This window comes from Mytilus galloprovincialis, chromosome 1 (assembly GCF_965363235.1).
Source record: "Mytilus galloprovincialis chromosome 1, xbMytGall1.hap1.1, whole genome shotgun sequence".
Lineage (NCBI taxonomy): Eukaryota > Metazoa > Mollusca > Bivalvia > Mytilida > Mytilidae > Mytilus > Mytilus galloprovincialis.
Window position 1 is genome coordinate 35,209,076 of NC_134838.1, and position 19,797 is coordinate 35,228,872.

The window sequence follows — 19,797 nt, forward strand, 5'->3', positions numbered from 1 at the left end:
AATTATTTAGTAAAAGAACATCATCTTTATAGCGGAAAGTAGAGTTAAATGATATCGTTAACTTCTTATGTTTCTTCCTAAGAAGTTCCCGCATTAAGTCAGCCTCATAATAATAAAGAAACAAGTCGGCAAGTAGAGGGGCACAATTTGTTCCCATTGGAATGACGACAGTCTGTTGAAAAACACGTCCTCCGAACGTAACAAATATGTTGTCATTCAAGAAATCAAGCATCTTGATAATGTCAGTTTCAGAGAATTTTTTGTTTGAATCAGAGTGATCCTTTACAAAGTAGGATTTATCCCTCCCTAAGACAAGATACTTGTATTTACGTTTTGCCATTCTTTTTTATGAAGCAAAGCAATACCAACTCTTTCAGTTTGTCTTTTAGTTTGGAAAATGGAATACTTGTGTAAAGTGTAGAAAAGTCAAATGTTTTAATACTATTACAAGATGAAAGAGAGTTAGATTGTATGTACTCTGAAAGATCTTTGGAATTTTTAGTATCCACATCTGATTCACGCCACCTCTTGAATAGGCAGTTTCACAATAACTCTGAAGCCCAGTTTTGATTGCTGATAAAACAGATGTTAATAATTTAGAAAGAGGTTTCGTGGAGCACTTGGAAGACCCAGCAATATACCATTGTTTGTAAGGACACTTATGTAGTTTAGGTATCCAATACAGTGATGGGACATCCAGTTCTTCATCTTCGGTTGAAATTTCAAAGGAACATAGAACAGACCTATGCTTAACAAGGATTTCCTCTTTAGTAAGTGTAGTGAGGGTATATATTGAGTTTCCAAGTGAATTGTCAAAACTTATTAATTTATCAAGCAGTTTATGTAATGAGATTTCCACACAAAAACTATGTTGTTTGGGGTTTTATCTGCGGGGACAACAACATATTTGTCATGGAGGTAGGATAAGTGTTTTGCAACATTTGGGTCTTTAAAGATTGACGTAGCATGGGTATTGATAGACCCATTCAGTTTCTTAATTCTGATTTGTATCAACGACCTCAATGCTTAATCTATTCTGAAAGAGTGTCTACGTCTTCCTTCTCGCGCTTAGCACATTGCCTAGCATAATCCTCGACTGAATCCATCAAAATTTTAAAGTTGTATTTCCAATTGATGGATTTAGGCTCACGATATTTCGGACCTTTTGATAACACATTTCGTAGGGAAGTGTTAATGTTGAGATCACCGTTAATAACGTGGCAAGCCGGATTATATATGAATTGGGAACTAGAACAAGTGCAATCAGGAGGTTTAGACTTGAAGTCGTCAATATTGAGATCCTGCAAAACCTGTTTGTAATTGAAAATGTTAGTTGCAATAGGTTTAGTATAGGTATAAGAAATAAACTCATCATAGATACAAAGGACTAAATTTTTTATATACGCCAGACGCGCGTTTCATCTACAAAAGACTCATCAGTGACACTCGAATCCAAAAAAGTTAAAAAAGCCAAATAAAGTACGAAGTTGAAGAGCATTGAGGACCAAAATTCCTAAAAGTTTTGCCAAATCCAGGTAAGGTAATCTATGCCTGAGGTAGAAAAGCCTTAGTATTTCAAAAATTCTTAATTTTGTAAACAGTTAATTTATAAATATAACCATATCAATGATAATTCATGTCAGCACAAAAAGTGCTGACTACTGGCTGGTGATATCCTCGGCGAAACAAATCTCCACCAGCAGTGGCATCGACCCAGTGGTTGTATATAAACTCATCATAGATACCAGGACTAAATTTTGTATATACGCCAGACGCGCGTTTTGTCTACAAAAGACTCATCAGTGACGCTCGAATCCAAAAAAGTTCCACATTTTTAAATGCATTATTGGAAAACCTGAGGGCTATGTTTAACAAATTTTTTGAACATGACCTTCAATCTACATGTTTCTTCCATGGAACAACTGACAAGATGTAGTTTAAAATCATGTGAAATGTCATAATTTTGAATTCGAAGAGATTTTTAAATGAGAGTGCTGATACTGTTTGGATCAATGTTAAGACAGTAGGTATATATTATAATATGATTTCAATCATTGTTTTGAAATCAACCTTGTACCTTGTATTTTTCACTATTTTGTAAACTTATAATTTAAGATAAGAAAAGATTAATTGTGGGTGTTATAGGCTACTTCAACGTTATTGTGCTATTAATTTGGCAGTCAGTTTTTATTGGTTGAGGAAGCAAGAGTGCCAGAAGAAATTAAAGAGATGATAAAAGAATACATTAATGATTGATATAATTTATTGCTAATATTTACAGATGAAATTCATACTAGGATGTACATTTATTAAAATGAGAACCTAAGATAAAACTGGAATACAGATATCACAATAAAAATAGTTCATGAATGAAAGCACAGCTCTCATGGAAATAAAAAAATCTCAACTTATAAAACAGAAGTTGTGACAATGAATAATGAATACGTATGTGTTTCAACGCAATCAAACATGACACAGCCATTATGGAATGACATCTTTCAATAAAACAGGAAACTATGATGTGTGTATATATCTATATATCTATATATGCTTAAGACCAAAAGAAACACAACTCTATTTCATTGTTTAACACTGGTATTATGAAAACTATTGATTGTTCAATAAATTAAAAATATAATGAAAATTTGATCAGCAAGACATTGCTTATAATAAAAATTATTGACCAGATTTGTTGACTGAACTAAAAAACAAAAAAAAATATTGAGGAAAAGAAAGTGTGAAGCACTGGGATTTCAGAACTGTCAATGTTTCAAAAATAATTAAAGCATTAAAATTCTGAATATAACCAAAAAAATAAACATGTCATAATACTCAACTGTTGTATCTTTCAAATACTTTATATGAGAGTGTTGTATTCTACTTGCTAATCATAATACTGAAAACATTAATTATAAGAACTGAAAGATCATGCTCTGTTTGAAACTTTTCCAACACATTCATGAAACTAGGTTAATTTGAGCTAGAGGAGAGGTAAGGCAGACACAAAAAGACACAAAACACAAAAACACATTTTGAGGTTGTCTTTTTTCCCAATTAACCATGAAACTCTGGTTAAGTATACATTTTTTAAAGAAAATGTTCAATGAATCTTTGTGATCATTATAACTTGTTTTCTATGCCATTATCAAACTTGATAAATATTGCAAACATTTTGTCATTTAGCCATTACTTTAAACAAGGTTGGCCATTTTATCCAGCATCTTTTATATTTAAGTGTAGTTCACTCTCAAATATTCAGTTCCTGAACTTGACACATTTTCTGTTGACAGCATTTGGGGATTTTCCATTTTACATAGATTTTTTGTATTTTCTTTTGATGAATCACTCATATGCTTGTAAGCAAAATCTGAGAACAGATGTGAGAGAATTTGTTTAAATAGTCTTCATTTTAAAATATCATGGGACTTTACTTTTCTATAAGAACAATTTTTGGGATATCCCAAATAAAAATTCCATTCAAATCATGTTTCTTTGATGGTTGAACTGTCATATAACAGCTATTTTAGTCATAAATGAAAACACTTCTATGTCAATTAATAGTTATGAGTCAAACTTAAACAACGTACCAAATACCTAAAGATGAATGGTTCAATATAAAAGGAATTTATACTTTAAACATTGTTATGTGCAAATACATAAGGAATAGGTGAGTGTCATCTTCATGAGATTATACAAAAATTTGGATGAAAATAGTTAATGAATTGTGTTCCCCATTCCCCCATCTCTAGTGACTAACAATAAGATAATAAGTCACAAGACTAATTTCAAAAACTTCCTACAGTTGTTTTCTAATTGTCATGACAACACATGTATTCCAAATAACCAGGATGTAAACAACATTACAATGTTCTTACTACATCTAAAGACAATACAACACTTAATATATCAATACTTCAAGACTACTTTATAACTAATGTAACAGATTTATCAGTTATTTTCATTAATATCAAACAAGAAGAAAATGTTTTACATTCTTACTTTTTGTCAACCACTGATAAAAGATTAACAGTAATTTATTGTGACAAATGCCAGACACAACATATTTATATGTTAACTACACATAAGGGTTGAAAGTAGTATCATTCTAAAAGTACAAGTTTTACTTGATATTAAAGTCGATTAATATCCAATTAAAAGCCAATTTACCATTGACATGGCCTGTGCTGAGTATATAACCTTGAATGAAGATATAACCTTGAATTTAATTATCAGGAATCAACTGACTACTCATATGTTATACATAGTATAATAAAAGATTTATAATTAAATTGAACACAATGTTTTATATATTACTTATAGGGTAAAAACCCGTAACTTTCTATGACTTTTAGTAATAATTCATGGTATTTTTAAAACATTTGCATAATAAACAGTTTGGCACATTAATACACAACATCTCTACAAAAAATGGTATACAACATGTTTGGTTTCAAAAAGCTGTGCAAGAAAAAGACAAATTTTCTTTATAAAAACCTTGCTTTTTAGATCACTGAAATTTCAAACAGCATCTTGCACTGTCACTGTAAAACCTTTATGAATATTTTGTTTAAATGATATAATTAGTAACAGATAATTACTGTTTTTGGTATTGACATCACAAATCAACACTTCATGTTGAAATGTACTGGTTTGTAATGTAAACAAGCTCACTGATAACAAAAACAATACACATCCTAACCTCGTATACAACAATTAATAATCAATATTGCACGTGTGGCAGCACGGGTGGGTAATAATTGGTCCACTTATGATAAGATACAGATTTCAGCTTCCCCAAGCATTTGTATCATCAAACTGAAAAACAGATTAAGAATTCAAGATTAAAATACAGTATCAAAGATATCCTTATTGCACTAAATAAATATCTTTCAGTTTCCAATCGTTATGAGCAAGACTTTTCAATAATTTGTCAATTTTTACATTGTGAATACTTTTAAGCAGCAAAATTCCCATCACTCTTTTGTAGATATGCAGTAACCTTTGTAGCATTGAATTGTATGTGAACTTGTGACCCTAAATGTAATACATGAGGTTTTATCTTGTCTGTTTTTTATTTTCTGCCATTTGAAAATTTCCATACAAGCAAATACTTTTTTATAATCAATTTATGTTATAGTTATTCTCAGATCTACATTGGTCAGCATTGGAATATGACATCAAATTTCTTCTTTTTTCTTGAAATTTATTATTGTAAAAAATTGGACAAAGGTGACTTTGTCTGATAATGTCACAGATAGAACATATTTTTTTGCATATTATCAGAAAAGAACATCAAAGTTTGCTTATATAATCATATTGTCAAATACATAAGAGAAACATAACATAACATATTGGATGAATGTGGATTCGTATGGCGGGTGATGCATGCATAGCAGGAGGAACTGGCCTTGAAGTCATAAAACTTTTTAGTCAATTTTTTGTACTCGTACTCCAAAATCAACCAATCAAAATGCTGGATTTCTTGTTTCAAGCATGATTTGTGTGCTCCAAGCACTGAGCAAAGTTTTATGACTTCAACCCCTGGTTTCAATGTGTTTGGAGTTCATGTCATAAACTTATATGGTAATAGTGCTACTTTTTTATTTTTTATTTATATATTCTTATGGAATAATGAAATTTGAATTCTGTTAACTACTGTTACCTTCATTCTACCACAGCATTTTGTACAATACTTTAGTTTTCCTCCTTTAAGAGATAAAAAAACTTTGCATGCCTTGAAGTTGAATTGAAAATTGAATTTAAAATCAAATTGTCTGTATTATAGACATATTGTTTCTCACTTCATACAGTAAAAGTATCAATACTTAACTTGGGATTTAAATTCAATTGTGTCTAATGGGATAATAATACTCATACCTATTCTAAATACATCACTTCATTTAGTCTGGTACTTGTTTATAACTTATTTACCTTCTATGTTTAACCTTATTTATTCCCAATACGTCAAATAGAAGAGATGATGCATGGGCAATTATTTTTTTAAACAAACTATAATTGTTTAGTACTTACTTTTCCAGGACTAAAATCAGCAAAATTAGCAAACGCATCATTTCCTGTTGCCTTTGGTGCCCCTGATCCAGAAAATGGATCGGACCCAGCAAATGGATCATTCCATGCAGCAGGTGCTGCTTTAATTGGATTAGGACTGGTTCCTCTAGGAGGTGCAGGTCGTGGGGGTGGTTTCTTTTTATCTTTGGATGATGAAGCAGGTGATGGGGAACTTTTTTTAGATGGGGATGATGACTTTAGTGCAAATGGGTCAGCATCTGCAAACAGTGAGCCTGGTTTCTAAAAATAAATAGAAAACAGAAAATATGAAACAACAAAGTCTTTTATTCATAATATAATTTTGATTGTTTTATCACAACAAACATTTTATATCTAAACAAAAATGTGTCCGAAGTACACGGATGCCCCACTCACAGTATAATTTTCCATGTTCAGTGGACCGTGAAATTGGGGCCAAAACTTTAATTTGGAATTAAGTTTCAAGTTGATGTGACTTCAAGTTCATCAAAAACTACCTTGACCAAAAACTTTAACCAAAATAGCAAACTCCATACTAAATTTAAAAAGTTTATAACAAGAATGTGTCCATAGTACACGGATGCCCCACTTGTGTCCATAGTACACGGATGCCCCACTTGCACTATCATTTTACATGTTCAGTGGACCATGAAATTGGGGTCAATACTTTAATTTGGCATCAAAATTAGAAAGATCATATCATAGGGAACATGTGTACTAAGTTTCAAGTTGGTCAAAAACTACCTTGACCAAAAACGTAAACCTGAAGCATCTTCTTCTCTGGATCTTTACAAACCATACTTTCGTATGTCGAACAGATCAACCACCAAAAAAAATAAATGAAGAATAAATTAACAATCGTAACATAACAACATTATATACACTATTTACATTTTTTATGTGTTTTTACAAGGGTGGTTTACAGGTTTTATTTTAACTTTTACATGGGAAGCAGGAAGAACGGACGGATGAACGGACGGATGAACAGACGGACTAACAGACAGACGGACGCACAGACCAGAAAACATAATGCCGCTCTATCGTAGGTGGGGCATAAAAACATTCTCTAAAACTGCTCATTAACTTTACAGAAATGTTTTTAAAATTTTCATACTAATCAGTTCACGAACAATAAGTTTGTCTAATATTTGTAACAAATTGTAAGTTTTAAAAAAAATTGACACCTGGAATCAATTTGGAATAGTTTATTATATCTGTAGACTAAATTTGACTATTACCTGAGCACCAAAAAAATGTTTCTCAAAGTTTTTTTTTTTTTATCAAAAACATGTTGTTCAAATTTGATAAAATTGTTATTGATCTTCTTTCCTTTTATAGGTATTAACAATGTACATATATGTTTTGGAAATCAGTTAGGGGAAGCCAGAGGGATTTTTATATAAGACACTGCCATCTAGTGCACAGAAAGCTTTAGTCTTATGGTAGAAGAACTATTTTGGAAATTAATGTGTTGACGAAAACTTACTGATGGTTTTCCGCTTCCTCCAAAAGGATCAAAAGAATCATTAGCTTTTTTACTACTAGACGATGATGTTGATGAAAAAGAACCGCTAAATGGGTCCGCATTACCAAATGGATCACTCTGAAAGAGATTAAAGATAACCAGAATATTAAATATGAAAGTGTTTCAAAATATAAATCTGTTAGAGATACCCATGAAGTAAACATGAAAAAAAAGAAACTGAACAGAGCCTGTATTTCTCACCTTACAATTGTACCCAATGTTGAGAAAACCCAAAATAGACTCTTTCCTTTCCATAATTTTAACAATTTTATACAGTAGAATTATTTAACACTGTTAAAATTTTGAGAGCATGATTTAATTATACCACTTTCACAATTTGAACATGTTCATATTTTATTGTCCTTCATTTTTCTTTTTTTCAAGACATAACACATGTTGAGTGTTTGTTAACATGGTAAAATAAAGTGACTCAAATAAAAAGAATGTGTCCACAGTACACGGATGCCCCACTTGCACTATCATTTTCTATGTTTAGTGGACCGTGAAATTGGAATAAATTCTCTAATTTGACATTTGAATTAGAAAGATCATATCAAAGAGAACATGTGTACTAAATTTCAAGTTGATTGGATTTAAACTTCATCAAAAACTACCTTGACCAAAAACTTTAACCTGAAGTGGGACAGACGGACGAACGAACAAACGGACAGACAGACGGACCCATGCACAGACCAGAAAACATAATGCCCCTTTACTATCGTAGGTGGGGCATAAAAAGAAAGATTATGAGTGTCCCCTTTCAGGAATTACCAGTAATGAGTTATTGCTACAAACCTTATAAACAATAACTTATATACTGTCTTAGCGTTGGCTGAAGAAATAAAAAATTTTTTATCAAGTCCTATGTTGTCTACGTTGACTGACTAATTTAGATCTGATAAAATATTTTTTTTAAAACTAATTAACCAATATTTACCTTACTTGAAGTTGAAGTATCACCAAATGAACTTTTAAAAGGATCTTCAGCTCCAAAGGGATCTGAAGAAAATCCATTACCTTTAAATGGATCACCTGAAAAATAGATAGAGTTGTGATAGACATGCTTTCTTATAGTAAAATACATAATTGAAATTCCGGTACTGAAATATGTATGCATTTTACAAGTACTATCTAACCGGTATGGCTCATCAGGCATTTTGCATTAAATTGATACAAATCAATGAAAATTTATCAACTTGTTTCAGAGAAATTTCATATTTTAAAGGCAATAACCAATATAAAGAGTCAAATGATGATTTTCAGCCATGTGATTTTTTTTTCTAGATCATGTCCAGCTTGTAAGTTTTGCTTTGTATAGTTTCTCTCTTATCAACTATACTTTCTCAAAAAAATAAAAATAAAAATGGGTAAACAAAAATTGTCATCCAAGGGAAATAAAAACCATAAGGAATGATTGATTATTACACCCAGGTGAGCTCAAAAAGGGGTAACAAAAAAGGGAAAACATCATTTAACCAGACACCAAAACTTTTAACATCTCACATATTTACATTTATATGTCCATCACCCTTTCATTTGTCTTACCTAGTAAGTTGATATTACTTATACCATATTCTTCAATATAGAATTTTAAATCTATTTCAATATTTTTTTCAACAGTGATTTTTATCTGCATAAAAAGTATGATAGCCATTTCATTTTCCATATGGAAACTTTTCAACTAATAGTTACAAATTTTTGTCTTATATCCTCTATACACCCTTCAACTTATTTAATTTTCCTTTCTTCCATAAGACTTCTGATAAACTTTCTTCTTCTAAATAAAAGATTTGATCTCTTGCTTAAGGTGGTACCCAACACTTTCACTAAAATTAATTTGGCTTGTTTAATTTTCATAAAAATTTGTCAAAGTATTTACTTTGAGACTTTAATAAAAATATAATAATTTAAAAATTTTTGAACCAACCGTTTTGTCAGAAAAATTACACTGGTTATATAGCAATTTGACAAACACCAATTTTGATCATTGAGAAGCTTAATATTCCTTTTACAACACAACGTAATTAAAACGTTAAGCTGACTTTACAGAGTTATCTCCCTGTAGTGTTAGGTACCACATTAATTGCAATTATGTGAATATGATTCATATTTTTGATGCTTTTAAAATAGTGTGCCTGAAAATAAATTTAAAGATAGAGCACACTTACTTTCTTTAAATGGATCTTCACTTTGGAATGGATCAGCTTGACCTGCACTTCCTCCACCAAAAGGATCTTTGTGTTTAAATGGATCATCTTTGAAATCGTCTAATCCTGATGCTGCACTAAAACTACTTATCGTACTATGTGGACTTCCAAGCTAAAATAATAAAAACTTCTGAAAAGCTGCTGATGGCTGATTTAAAGATAAAAATTTTGGTACCAGTATTCAAAGATAAAGCAGAAATGTAAACTATGAAAACATACAATTTATTGGTAAATAATTTCTCTAATCTGACAAACATTTTAATTAGAACTGGAATAATACTTCATTTTTTAAGTAAAAGCATTTTGCTTTTGATTTGTTTTAGTTTTTAAATAGGAAGTGAATTGTCTTTGCTATCTTATACAAGGATATATTTGGTTTCACTGGTCATGATATTGAATTCATATGTATGAAGCAGAAACAGGTTATATATAACTTTTTATTAACTAACTACACTGTTATTGGACTTAATATGATTAAAACTGCCAATGCAATATAATGTGGAAACTGGGCCAATACAGAATAACTCGGCCAATACAGATTTTTTCCTGTATTGGCCGAGTTATTCTATATTGGCCGAGTTGACACAAGTGCAGGATTTCGGAACGTCTCTAGATTTTACATCGAAAGACACGATAAACACAAACTGAAAGTAAACAGTTGTTTCGAAGACGCAGTTGTCATTTAGTTATCTTAAACATGCTGAAAATGTCAGTATGGCATACATTTCAGGCGAAAGACGGTCACATCAATTTAAAAAGTATTTGAAAGCAGACGATAGAACTATTTCAGGTTTGGGGAACGAGTTGATTATCACAAAGTTCATTTCTTGACCACCTCATAATTTCACATCGATTTTAAATTAGTTTCTGCATAACACATGCAATGGCAGTACCTTTCCAATTACTATTTATGTGTTGAGTCTAAATTTAAGTTGTAACACTTTATAGTGACTGAAAAGGGTAGAAAAATTCATCTGATGAGAAAATGCTGAAGACACCTGGAAACAGCACGAGATCATTATGTATTGCATCTAATAAAAAGAAACAAACTGAGATTTGGATAGTTCCACTTCAAGGTAAAAATATTTATCTCTTTTGAAATGAAATTAAAAAAATATTGTAACACTGTAGTTAATCAATAAAGATATTATTACGTGTATTTCTGTATTGGCCTTGTTATTGGTCCTCGGCCAGCTGTATTGGCCTTCGGCTTCGCCTCAAGCCAATACAGCAAGCCTCAGACCAATAACAAGGCCAATACAGAAATACTTACGTAATAATATCATAGTAAATAATAATTGTATGGATAAAGAGAAGAATAGACTAGTGGTAACAAAATCCTATCACATTTTAATTCAAGCAAATGAAGGACAGATTTTTCTAGATGTACAATCAAACAGATAAAGGACAGATTTTTCTGGATGTACAATCAAATAGATAAAGGACAGATTTTTCTGGATGTACAATCAAACAGATAAAGGACAGAATTTTCTGGATGTACAATCAAACAGATAAAGGACAGATTTTTCTGAATGTACAATTAAACAGATAAAGGACAGATTTGTCTTAATATGCAACATACAAACAGATGATTAAGCTTGATGTTTCTATCACAGGATAAAACTTATAACAATAATATCATCACATGTTGGAAAAAAAGACTTTTACTGTATGTGGGTTTGCTCATTGTTTTATGATGTAGGGTGACATATAACTGCTATGTTCTATCTAATTTGGTCTCTGGTGAAGAGTTGTCTCATTGGCAATCATACCAGTCTGCACTGTTAGCCACTAGTCAGATGCCCCACACTAGTAAATATTGCTTCGGACTAGTGAAAATTTTCCAAATTTTTTTTTTGGACTAGAAGATAAAAAATTTTGGCACAGACTGCCATACCAAATCTTCTTATTTCTATATAATATAACAGAAGGTATGTAAACTTACTGTAGCTTGAGTACTCATGTTATCATCCGTTATCTGTGAAGCAAATATTCCTGACACTTCACCATTAACACCTCGAGATCCTGTTTGGGCCCCTCTTAGTTTATCTTCTAAATGTTGTACTTTTATTTTTTCCTGATTTAATACAAAAGAAATCACCATAAATATTTAGTTACAATGGTCATAGAAAAAACTTGCTGTCTTTTTTAAAACTACATTTTCCACTCAACACCTCACTATAGCTGTTATTTTTAAACATGAGATATTACTGGCTTGGAATAAACTATTTTTGTTCACAAATGCATTTTGATAATGGAAACAACAATATTTTGTCAATGTCTGTAAAGGATTGTCATTGCTAAAGGGAGATAACTGATATTTATAAAATCCCTGCAAAATTGGATGCCAACTATTTCAAGTAATTGTTTAAAAAGAATTTAAATGTCAGTACATACGACTGGGGTGGATGTGGACATATAAACTGCATGCTAATAAGATGTGCCAACACTTATACAACTATACACCAAATATCATTGACTTATCATGAGTGGTTTCACTTAACATATAAAAGGTTTATCATGTAAACTATGCAAAGGATTTAAATCAGTGGACCATGACTGATAGTGAAAATGAAATTTCTATGGAATAACAAGAGCCAATGCTAATACAACTGTATACCTAATATCATTGACTTGCTTATCATTCTTTTCTAAAAAAATATATTAAATAATTAATTTAACAAATTGTTTATCCCATTTGTTGTATATATTGTCTTGGTTTTAGATTATCTCCCTTACCTGTGTGACAGTTGGTTCTGAATAAAATGGCTAGCTGATTCTCCGCCAAAAAAACGAGCTCAATATAATATTCTATTCCAATATTAGGAACTATAATCCAATACTATAATTCATTTTTCATTATTTCTTGAGATTTATAAATAGTGAATTAAAATCAAAGTTTAAATCAAATTTGAAGACTTAAAAAAAAAATGCATGAAATTGATAAACAGATTGTCTCCCTTACCTGATTACTTTGTTGATGTATTTCAGAATGTCTCTCTTATCTGATTACTTTGTTGTTGTATTTCAGAATGTCTCCCTTACATGATTACTTTGTTGTTGTATTTCAGATTATCTCCCTTATCTGATTTACTTTTTTTTGTTTTTGTCTGATTGTCTCCCTTAACTTAATGACTTGTATTTCAGATTGTCTCCCTTACCTGATTAACTTGCTGTTGTATTTCCTGTTTTGATTTAGCAAACAATGCTATCTGTTGTTTCCCGCCATCAATGTTTTGTTCTAATTTCTTTTCTTCATCTCTTAAGGAACTTAATTCTATTTTTAATTTATTAAGTTCTTCTTCTTGATTCTAAAAGAAAGCATTCATTTTTTTAAAAATTACATATTTCAACATTTGAAAAACAAAAAAAGACATTTTATGTATTTTAATGATTTTTTCTTATCTGTTTTGAAGAATCAATCCTAGTTTATTCTAATCAATGCTTTGACAAACTGAATAAAGGTGTACATAAAAACTTATACAAGTACATGGTGGACAATGTTTTTTTTTCAATGGTTACAACTTTTTTTTTATGATCCCCTCAGCTATGTGTTATTTATTTAATAGCTTTATGCCAGTCAGTACCTAAAAACTGACAAGCAGTTGGAGCATAAAAAAACCCCACAATATTATGTAAATGTTCTGCTTATATCAAATGCATTTAAACTTGCTTAGAAACAGGTAAGAAAAGCCTTCAACCAGATTTGTTCTACCATTTTTCTTTATCTTGAAGTTTTCATATTTGCTAACAATGTTAAATGTATATAAGGTAAATAAATAAATTGTCTGTAAATATGGGTATTTCATGTAAAGTCATAATACATTAAATGGGAAGTAACTCAAATATAAATATAAATACCTTCACGAAAAGATCTTGATTGTCAATCTGTGATTTTAGATTAAATATTTCTTTTTCTTCTTTTTCACATTTTTCCTTCATATCTGATACATTTGCCATTAAATCTGATTTCTGAAATTGATACACATTATTCTCAAATTATAAATAAAGTAAACCTGTTTATATCGCAAATCTTAATTAAAAGACAATTGTATCTTTATAATAAAAAAAAATCATATTCATATATTGTGCAGGATACTGATATCATATATGACTAGAACACACCCGCGAAATCGCGGACATTTAGAGCGTGGTTGAAAGTATTGTTATGTGTTGAAAGATGAACTTTGTATAAAATATTTAATGAAAGGTATCAAAAGTCATAGGTACTTGGGGACAGGACAATTGTTATTCTACCCCTCCTCCCCACTTTTTTTTCCAAAATTCGCATTTTTTTATTTCCTTTAGAGGAAAGGTATCAAAAGTCACAGGTACTTGGAGACAGGACAATTGTTTTTCTACGCTTCCTCCTTTTTTCCAAAATTCCCATTTCTTTTTTTATATTAATTTCAATATGAACATACATTTAGTATTTTATGAACATTCATTTCTGTAAATTAAGTCTGTTTGCTTTATACTATCAATTCTCAGTTTACTTTAATATGGATCCACGGCGGTCATTGATAAATTAAATAGACCCTCTCTATCTAATAAACTCTGTGGCCGTCGTGGACAGTAAACTTGAAAATGATAGCAAATAGCAATACACTTTTTCATGTGTTAGTATACAGAAAAACGCAAACCGGAAGTCTAGTCTGGCTTAAAATTCCGTCCAATGACAGAAATAATATCCGGACACCTTTTTTTTCATTTTTCTCCCAAAATAACCCAAACTGAATAATCATAAGAATGGATGACAAATGCGACTATGCGCAGTACCTAGAGGACACAGAGGCATGCTGATTAGTTTATTGTGTTAAGAAAAGAAGCTACACACAAAATGAGGTCTTCTCCTTTAATAGTATAGATTACATCAATTTTGAAAAGATTTATAGGATCCATAAAAAAACATCTTTTCAAAAATGTAAGCAAGATTTTGTTGTTCGAGTTGTGTCCTAAGACCTACCTCCCAAACGACATTAGATTTGACCCTACACCTGCAAAACTCAAGTAAAAAAGGTCATAACAAATAAAGCCATTATGCATGCCTCAATTACAAAATCTGGACTATCTGGATTTTGTTGATACATAAACATAAAATATTTTTTTCTTTCAAATCAATTTTTGACACATTGTTGCCAGAGGCAAGAATACATACAGAAAGGAAGCAAAAATAAGTTTGAATGATCAGAAACTTCATATGTAATGCTTTAGCATATGCTCATTAACAACAATCTTATAAAAGCAAAGTTTGCCTAAGTATAAAAGACAGACCTTTTCATCTAATTCATCAAGACATTTCTGAGCATCTTTCTTTTGATTTTCTAGTTGACATAGTGTTGCTGTAATACTGTCTAATTCTTTCTGTAACATCTGAACTTCTCCATTACTTATCTTTATATCAGCCTCAGTCTGTAAGTCATCTCTTTCTAAGTTTAATTTCTCCCTGAAGATAGATATGATAAATGTTTAAGATAAATGTTTATTTTCTCCCTGTATCATAGATATGATAAATGTTTAGGAACTCTGTTATTACAACTGAATACTTTACATAGCAAAGAAAAATGGCATTTCTCTTCCACGCATAAGTCTTTGGTAAAAGAAATAATTCTGTAAAATAACTTGTATGATTTGGGTCTATCTCTTTCTAGACTGGTACTTGTCCCTTATTTGACAATATGTCAGTCTTGGATAAGGGACATAGCCCTTCAAAATCATTGGTATTTTTGGGAACATCTCTTTCTTGAAAAGTACCTGTCCTTTATTTGACAATTTTGAAGGTATACTGTATCTTTTTGAGGAGGGTGCCAACCTAATCTCTTTTATGTTGTGAATTTAGAAATGTGTGTGCCTTTATTATTGTGATTGCTGAATAATTACAATGGACAAAAACAACAGATTTGTTATTGTCATTTCAGACTTTGTTGAATTAAAATTGTTGCTATTAAATTTAAAATGCAAGGTTTTATTTTTGCTAATTCAAATCTGTTGCAATTTTTGCATAAACCAAATATAGGATTCCTTGTTAAATGTGATACAAATATTAAATTTGGCAAAATATGGCTCAAATCAATTGTGGATTAAAGAATCATAAAGACAAACAGAGAAACACAACAAATGCACAGAAATTATTGTTGTAGGGTTGCTGTCTATGACATTTGTAACCCACATATCTTTTTATCATATGTTGAAAAAATATACTATATGAATAAATAAGTAAATTATTTTAATAAAGTGTAAATAGCAAAATGTATCCACAATCATCAATACAAAATGCTGTTAGGTACTTACAGCGTTAAAATGTTTTTTTGAAATCACTGACTTATTTAAAAGAGTTAGCAGGTAAAAAGTTCAGAAAAAGGCATTTCTAGACTATATACCAAAGTTTACTGACCCAAAGAGTAAGAAAAGAAGAAACAATAATTCTTTTAAGCAAAAGGATAGGTCAAATTGTGAGCTGGGAGTATGTATAGAGATATCTTAGGTAACCCAACTCTTCCGGACCTAACATACAAATGTAATAATCTGAATTCTTTATATATCTATCATTCATTTCAACTTTACTTTGTTGGTTTGATATATTTGCATATTTCATTTTTCAAAGGGAAATAATTTTGCTGATACTACACTTATCTATTTTTAGGTCAGGGGCTTTCTACATACTTACTATAAAGAAGGAAACAATTTGGGGACTTAAACAATACTGTAACCTGTCAACAATGAATTATAGTTAAATCAGCAATGAGTTAAAAAAAAAAAAAAAAGGTTTAGTGAAAGCAACCTTATCAATAATGCATTCAATATGGAAACTGTGTGAATTTTATTTTTTTGTGGTTCAAGTTTCAGGGTGACAATTCAATAAATATTGATTAATGGAAAATCCCTTATCTATCTAAATTAGCTGTTTCAAAGTTAAAATTCCCCTTATCTAAAAACTGAAGTTGGAGAATTATGTCCCTTTAACCACAGAATTTATATGCAAATATCTTGTACCAATGATTTTAAACTTAAGTAGAAATGAGATATATATAGCACTCCACATAATTTCCTTGTAAGTCAGGTCTGGAAGAGATGGGTTAACCCTTTCCTCTATAATGACGCTTTTTGACGCCACCCCCTTTACTCCATAATGAAGCCTTTTGACGCCTGTATAGAACCTCAGTTGAAACACTTTGACTACAAAATATCTGCATCAGACTTAAAAAAGTTTGTATCCAATTTATGAGAATATCTGACTTGTATTTCATAGATGAAATATTCGTTTTTCACAGTGCATTATAATTTTAAACCTGATAAAAAAAAATTATTGAAAAAATCCTATGCGAATCAAGTATGTCAGAAAAAAAAATCCATGGAGGAAAGGGTTCCAATATCAAATAAGCAATGCTATATTCCCAACTCACCAGTAGACCAGACTTCCATTTTTGTTTTTGTTTTTAAGTGTGATAGAGAGACTAAAAACACAAATATAAAGAAGCTAACTCAAAAGTATCATTGATGCATTGGCATAGCAACAGTCATTAGATTTACAAACACAATACATGCTGAAATATTCTATTGATAAATGAATGTTGTCTTTCTTTTAATGTATTAAATATATAACTGCAATAAAATATTTTATCAGATAAAAATACTCAAATCCTAATCCTATTTGTATTCAAAATTATGCAGTCTGTTTAAAAAAAAAAAAGCAAGACATATCCGCCGCAGTAGCTCTCAACAGGCTTTAGCTTATCAACTGAAATGACTTGTAAAAAACAAATTGTTGAAAGAGAAGCATTAATTTCAATTGTTTTAAATATTTAAATGGTTATAGTTAATAGATTCTTTGTGAAAGTTTTATTGAAATCCACTGATTAAAGAGGGATAGCAGGTATAAAGTTCATAAAGTGGATTTTTAGACTTTAAACCAATGTTTACTGGAAATCAGAACAAAAAAAAGAAGAAAATCTTTCCAAAAATAAATCAAAAGGAAAGGTCAAATTATGAGTTGGAAGTTTGTAGTGTGTATAGAGTTATCTTAGGTAACCCAACTCTTCCGGACCTAACATAGAAGTATAATAATCTAAATACTTTATATATCTAACATTTCATGTCAACTTTACTTTGTTGGTATGATATATTTGCATATTTAATTTTTTCAAAGGGAAAATAATTTTGTTAATACTACATTGATTATCTATTCTAAGGTCAGGGACTTACTACATACTTACTGAGAAGGAACAATTGGGGATTTAAACAATACTGAAACCTACCAAAAATGAAATATAGTTGCTTAAACCAACAATGAGTTTAAAGATTTAATTGTTTTGTGACAGCAATCTTATCAAAAATGCTTTTAATATGGAAACTGTTAATTCTATTTATCAACTTTTTCATTGTTCAAGTTCCTGTGTGACATTTACATAAACATTGATAAATGAAAAATCCTATCTATCTATATCAGCTGTTTAAAAGTTGAAATTCCCCTAATCTAAAAATAGAAGTTGGAGAATTAAGTCCCTTTACAAACAGAATTAATATGCAAATACCCTATACCAATGATTTAAAACTAAAGTAGAAATGAGATATATATATAGCACTCAACACATTCACCTTATATGTCAGGTCCGGAAGAGTTGGTTTACCCAATATCAAATAAACAACACTATATTCCCAACTCACCATTTGACCAGGCTCACATTTTGTTTTGTTTTTAAGTGTGATATAAATTAAAACACAAATTAAAGAAAGCTAACTTAAAAGTATGATAAAACATAGCCATGGGAAGGATAAAACATTCTTTAGATTTACAAAAACCATTACATGCTTAAATATTTGGGTCAATATCTTTCTAGACTGGTACCCATTCCTTAAATTACTTGACAAGTTAAGAGTATACTGAATATTTTATGAAGGGAACCTACCTTATCTTTTTTTATGTTGTAAATTCAGTTTTCACCCAAAGAACCGGTTTGGCAACAACATAACAATTTCAAGTTTATTAACAATTTACACTGTGTGTATATATTAAGTATGTTTAAATGTAGATATGTTCCCCTAGTTTAGGAATTTATTCATTATAGGTTGAAAAATATAGGCAAAGATAAGATTTTTTTGAAGTGTCCTATATTTTGACTTTAGTGGAACCTTAATAATGGCATTATGAATAAACCAAATACAGGATACCTTGTTAAAAATGTAACAAATCTGACTAAAATCAACTGTAGATAAAGGAATCTTTAAAGAGAAACAGACAAATGCAACAAATGTTTTAAAAAGGAAAATTACAAAATGTTTATGAAGTAAAATATACTGAATGTTAATAGGTACTTTCAACTCTGTTGAAATCCACTGACTGATTAAAGAAGGTCAGTACGTAATTATCAGAAGTTCAGAAAAAGCAATTCCAGGACTTTATATCCAACACTAAAAATAAGGGCCCCCAAAAAAAAAATTCTTTAAAAGCAAAAGGATAGGTCAAATTGTGAGATGGAAGTTTGTAGTGTGTATAGAGTTATCTTAGGTAACCCAACTCTTCCGGACCTAACATATAACTATAATAATCTGAATACTATATATATCTAACATTTCATGTCAACTTTACTTTGTTGGTATGATATATTTGCATATTCAATTTTTTTTTAAAGGGAAATAATTTTGCTGATACTACATTGATTATCTATTCTAAGGTCAGGGACTTACTACATACTTACTAAGAAGGAACAATTGGGGGCTTAAACAATACTGAAACCTGCCAAAAATGAAATATAGTTGCTTAAACCAACAATGAGTTTAAAGATTTAATTGTTTTGTGACAGCAACCTTATCAAAAATGCTTTTTATATGGAAACTGTTAATTCTATTAATCAACTTTTTCACAGTTTGAGTTCCTGTGAGACATTTACATAAACATTGATAAATGGAAAATTCAATATCTATTTAAATCAACTGTTTAAAAGTTGAAATTCCCCTCATCTAAAAATAGACTTTGGAGAATTAAGTCCCTTTAGAAACTGAATTTATATGCAAATATCC

The 19,797-nt window shown here is 30.4% G+C and overlaps 1 protein-coding gene across 2 annotated transcripts in view; it reads right to left on the bottom strand.

Annotated features, from left to right (window-relative positions):
• Window positions 1-2,245: 2,245 nt before the first annotated feature.
• LOC143072835 (uncharacterized) overlaps window positions 2,246-19,797 on the bottom strand; it is a 39,569-nt gene continuing 22,017 nt past the window's right edge. The window contains exons 12-21 of one of the 2 annotated variants that reach the window (XM_076247954.1): window positions 15,055-15,226; window positions 13,642-13,752; window positions 12,942-13,091; window positions 11,726-11,857; window positions 9,742-9,892; window positions 8,511-8,605; window positions 7,535-7,651; window positions 6,031-6,309; window positions 5,663-5,706; window positions 2,246-4,815 (exon numbers count right to left, since the gene is read on the bottom strand). In XM_076247954.1, the coding sequence (XP_076104069.1) occupies window positions 5,695-5,706; window positions 6,031-6,309; window positions 7,535-7,651; window positions 8,511-8,605; window positions 9,742-9,892; window positions 11,726-11,857; window positions 12,942-13,091; window positions 13,642-13,752; window positions 15,055-15,226 (1,219 nt within the window). In that variant the 3' untranslated portion in view covers window positions 2,246-4,815; window positions 5,663-5,694. The remainder of the gene's footprint in view (window positions 4,816-5,662; window positions 5,707-6,030; window positions 6,310-7,534; window positions 7,652-8,510; window positions 8,606-9,741; window positions 9,893-11,725; window positions 11,858-12,941; window positions 13,092-13,641; window positions 13,753-15,054; window positions 15,227-19,797) is intronic. The other variant, XM_076247945.1, reaches the window with a different exon arrangement.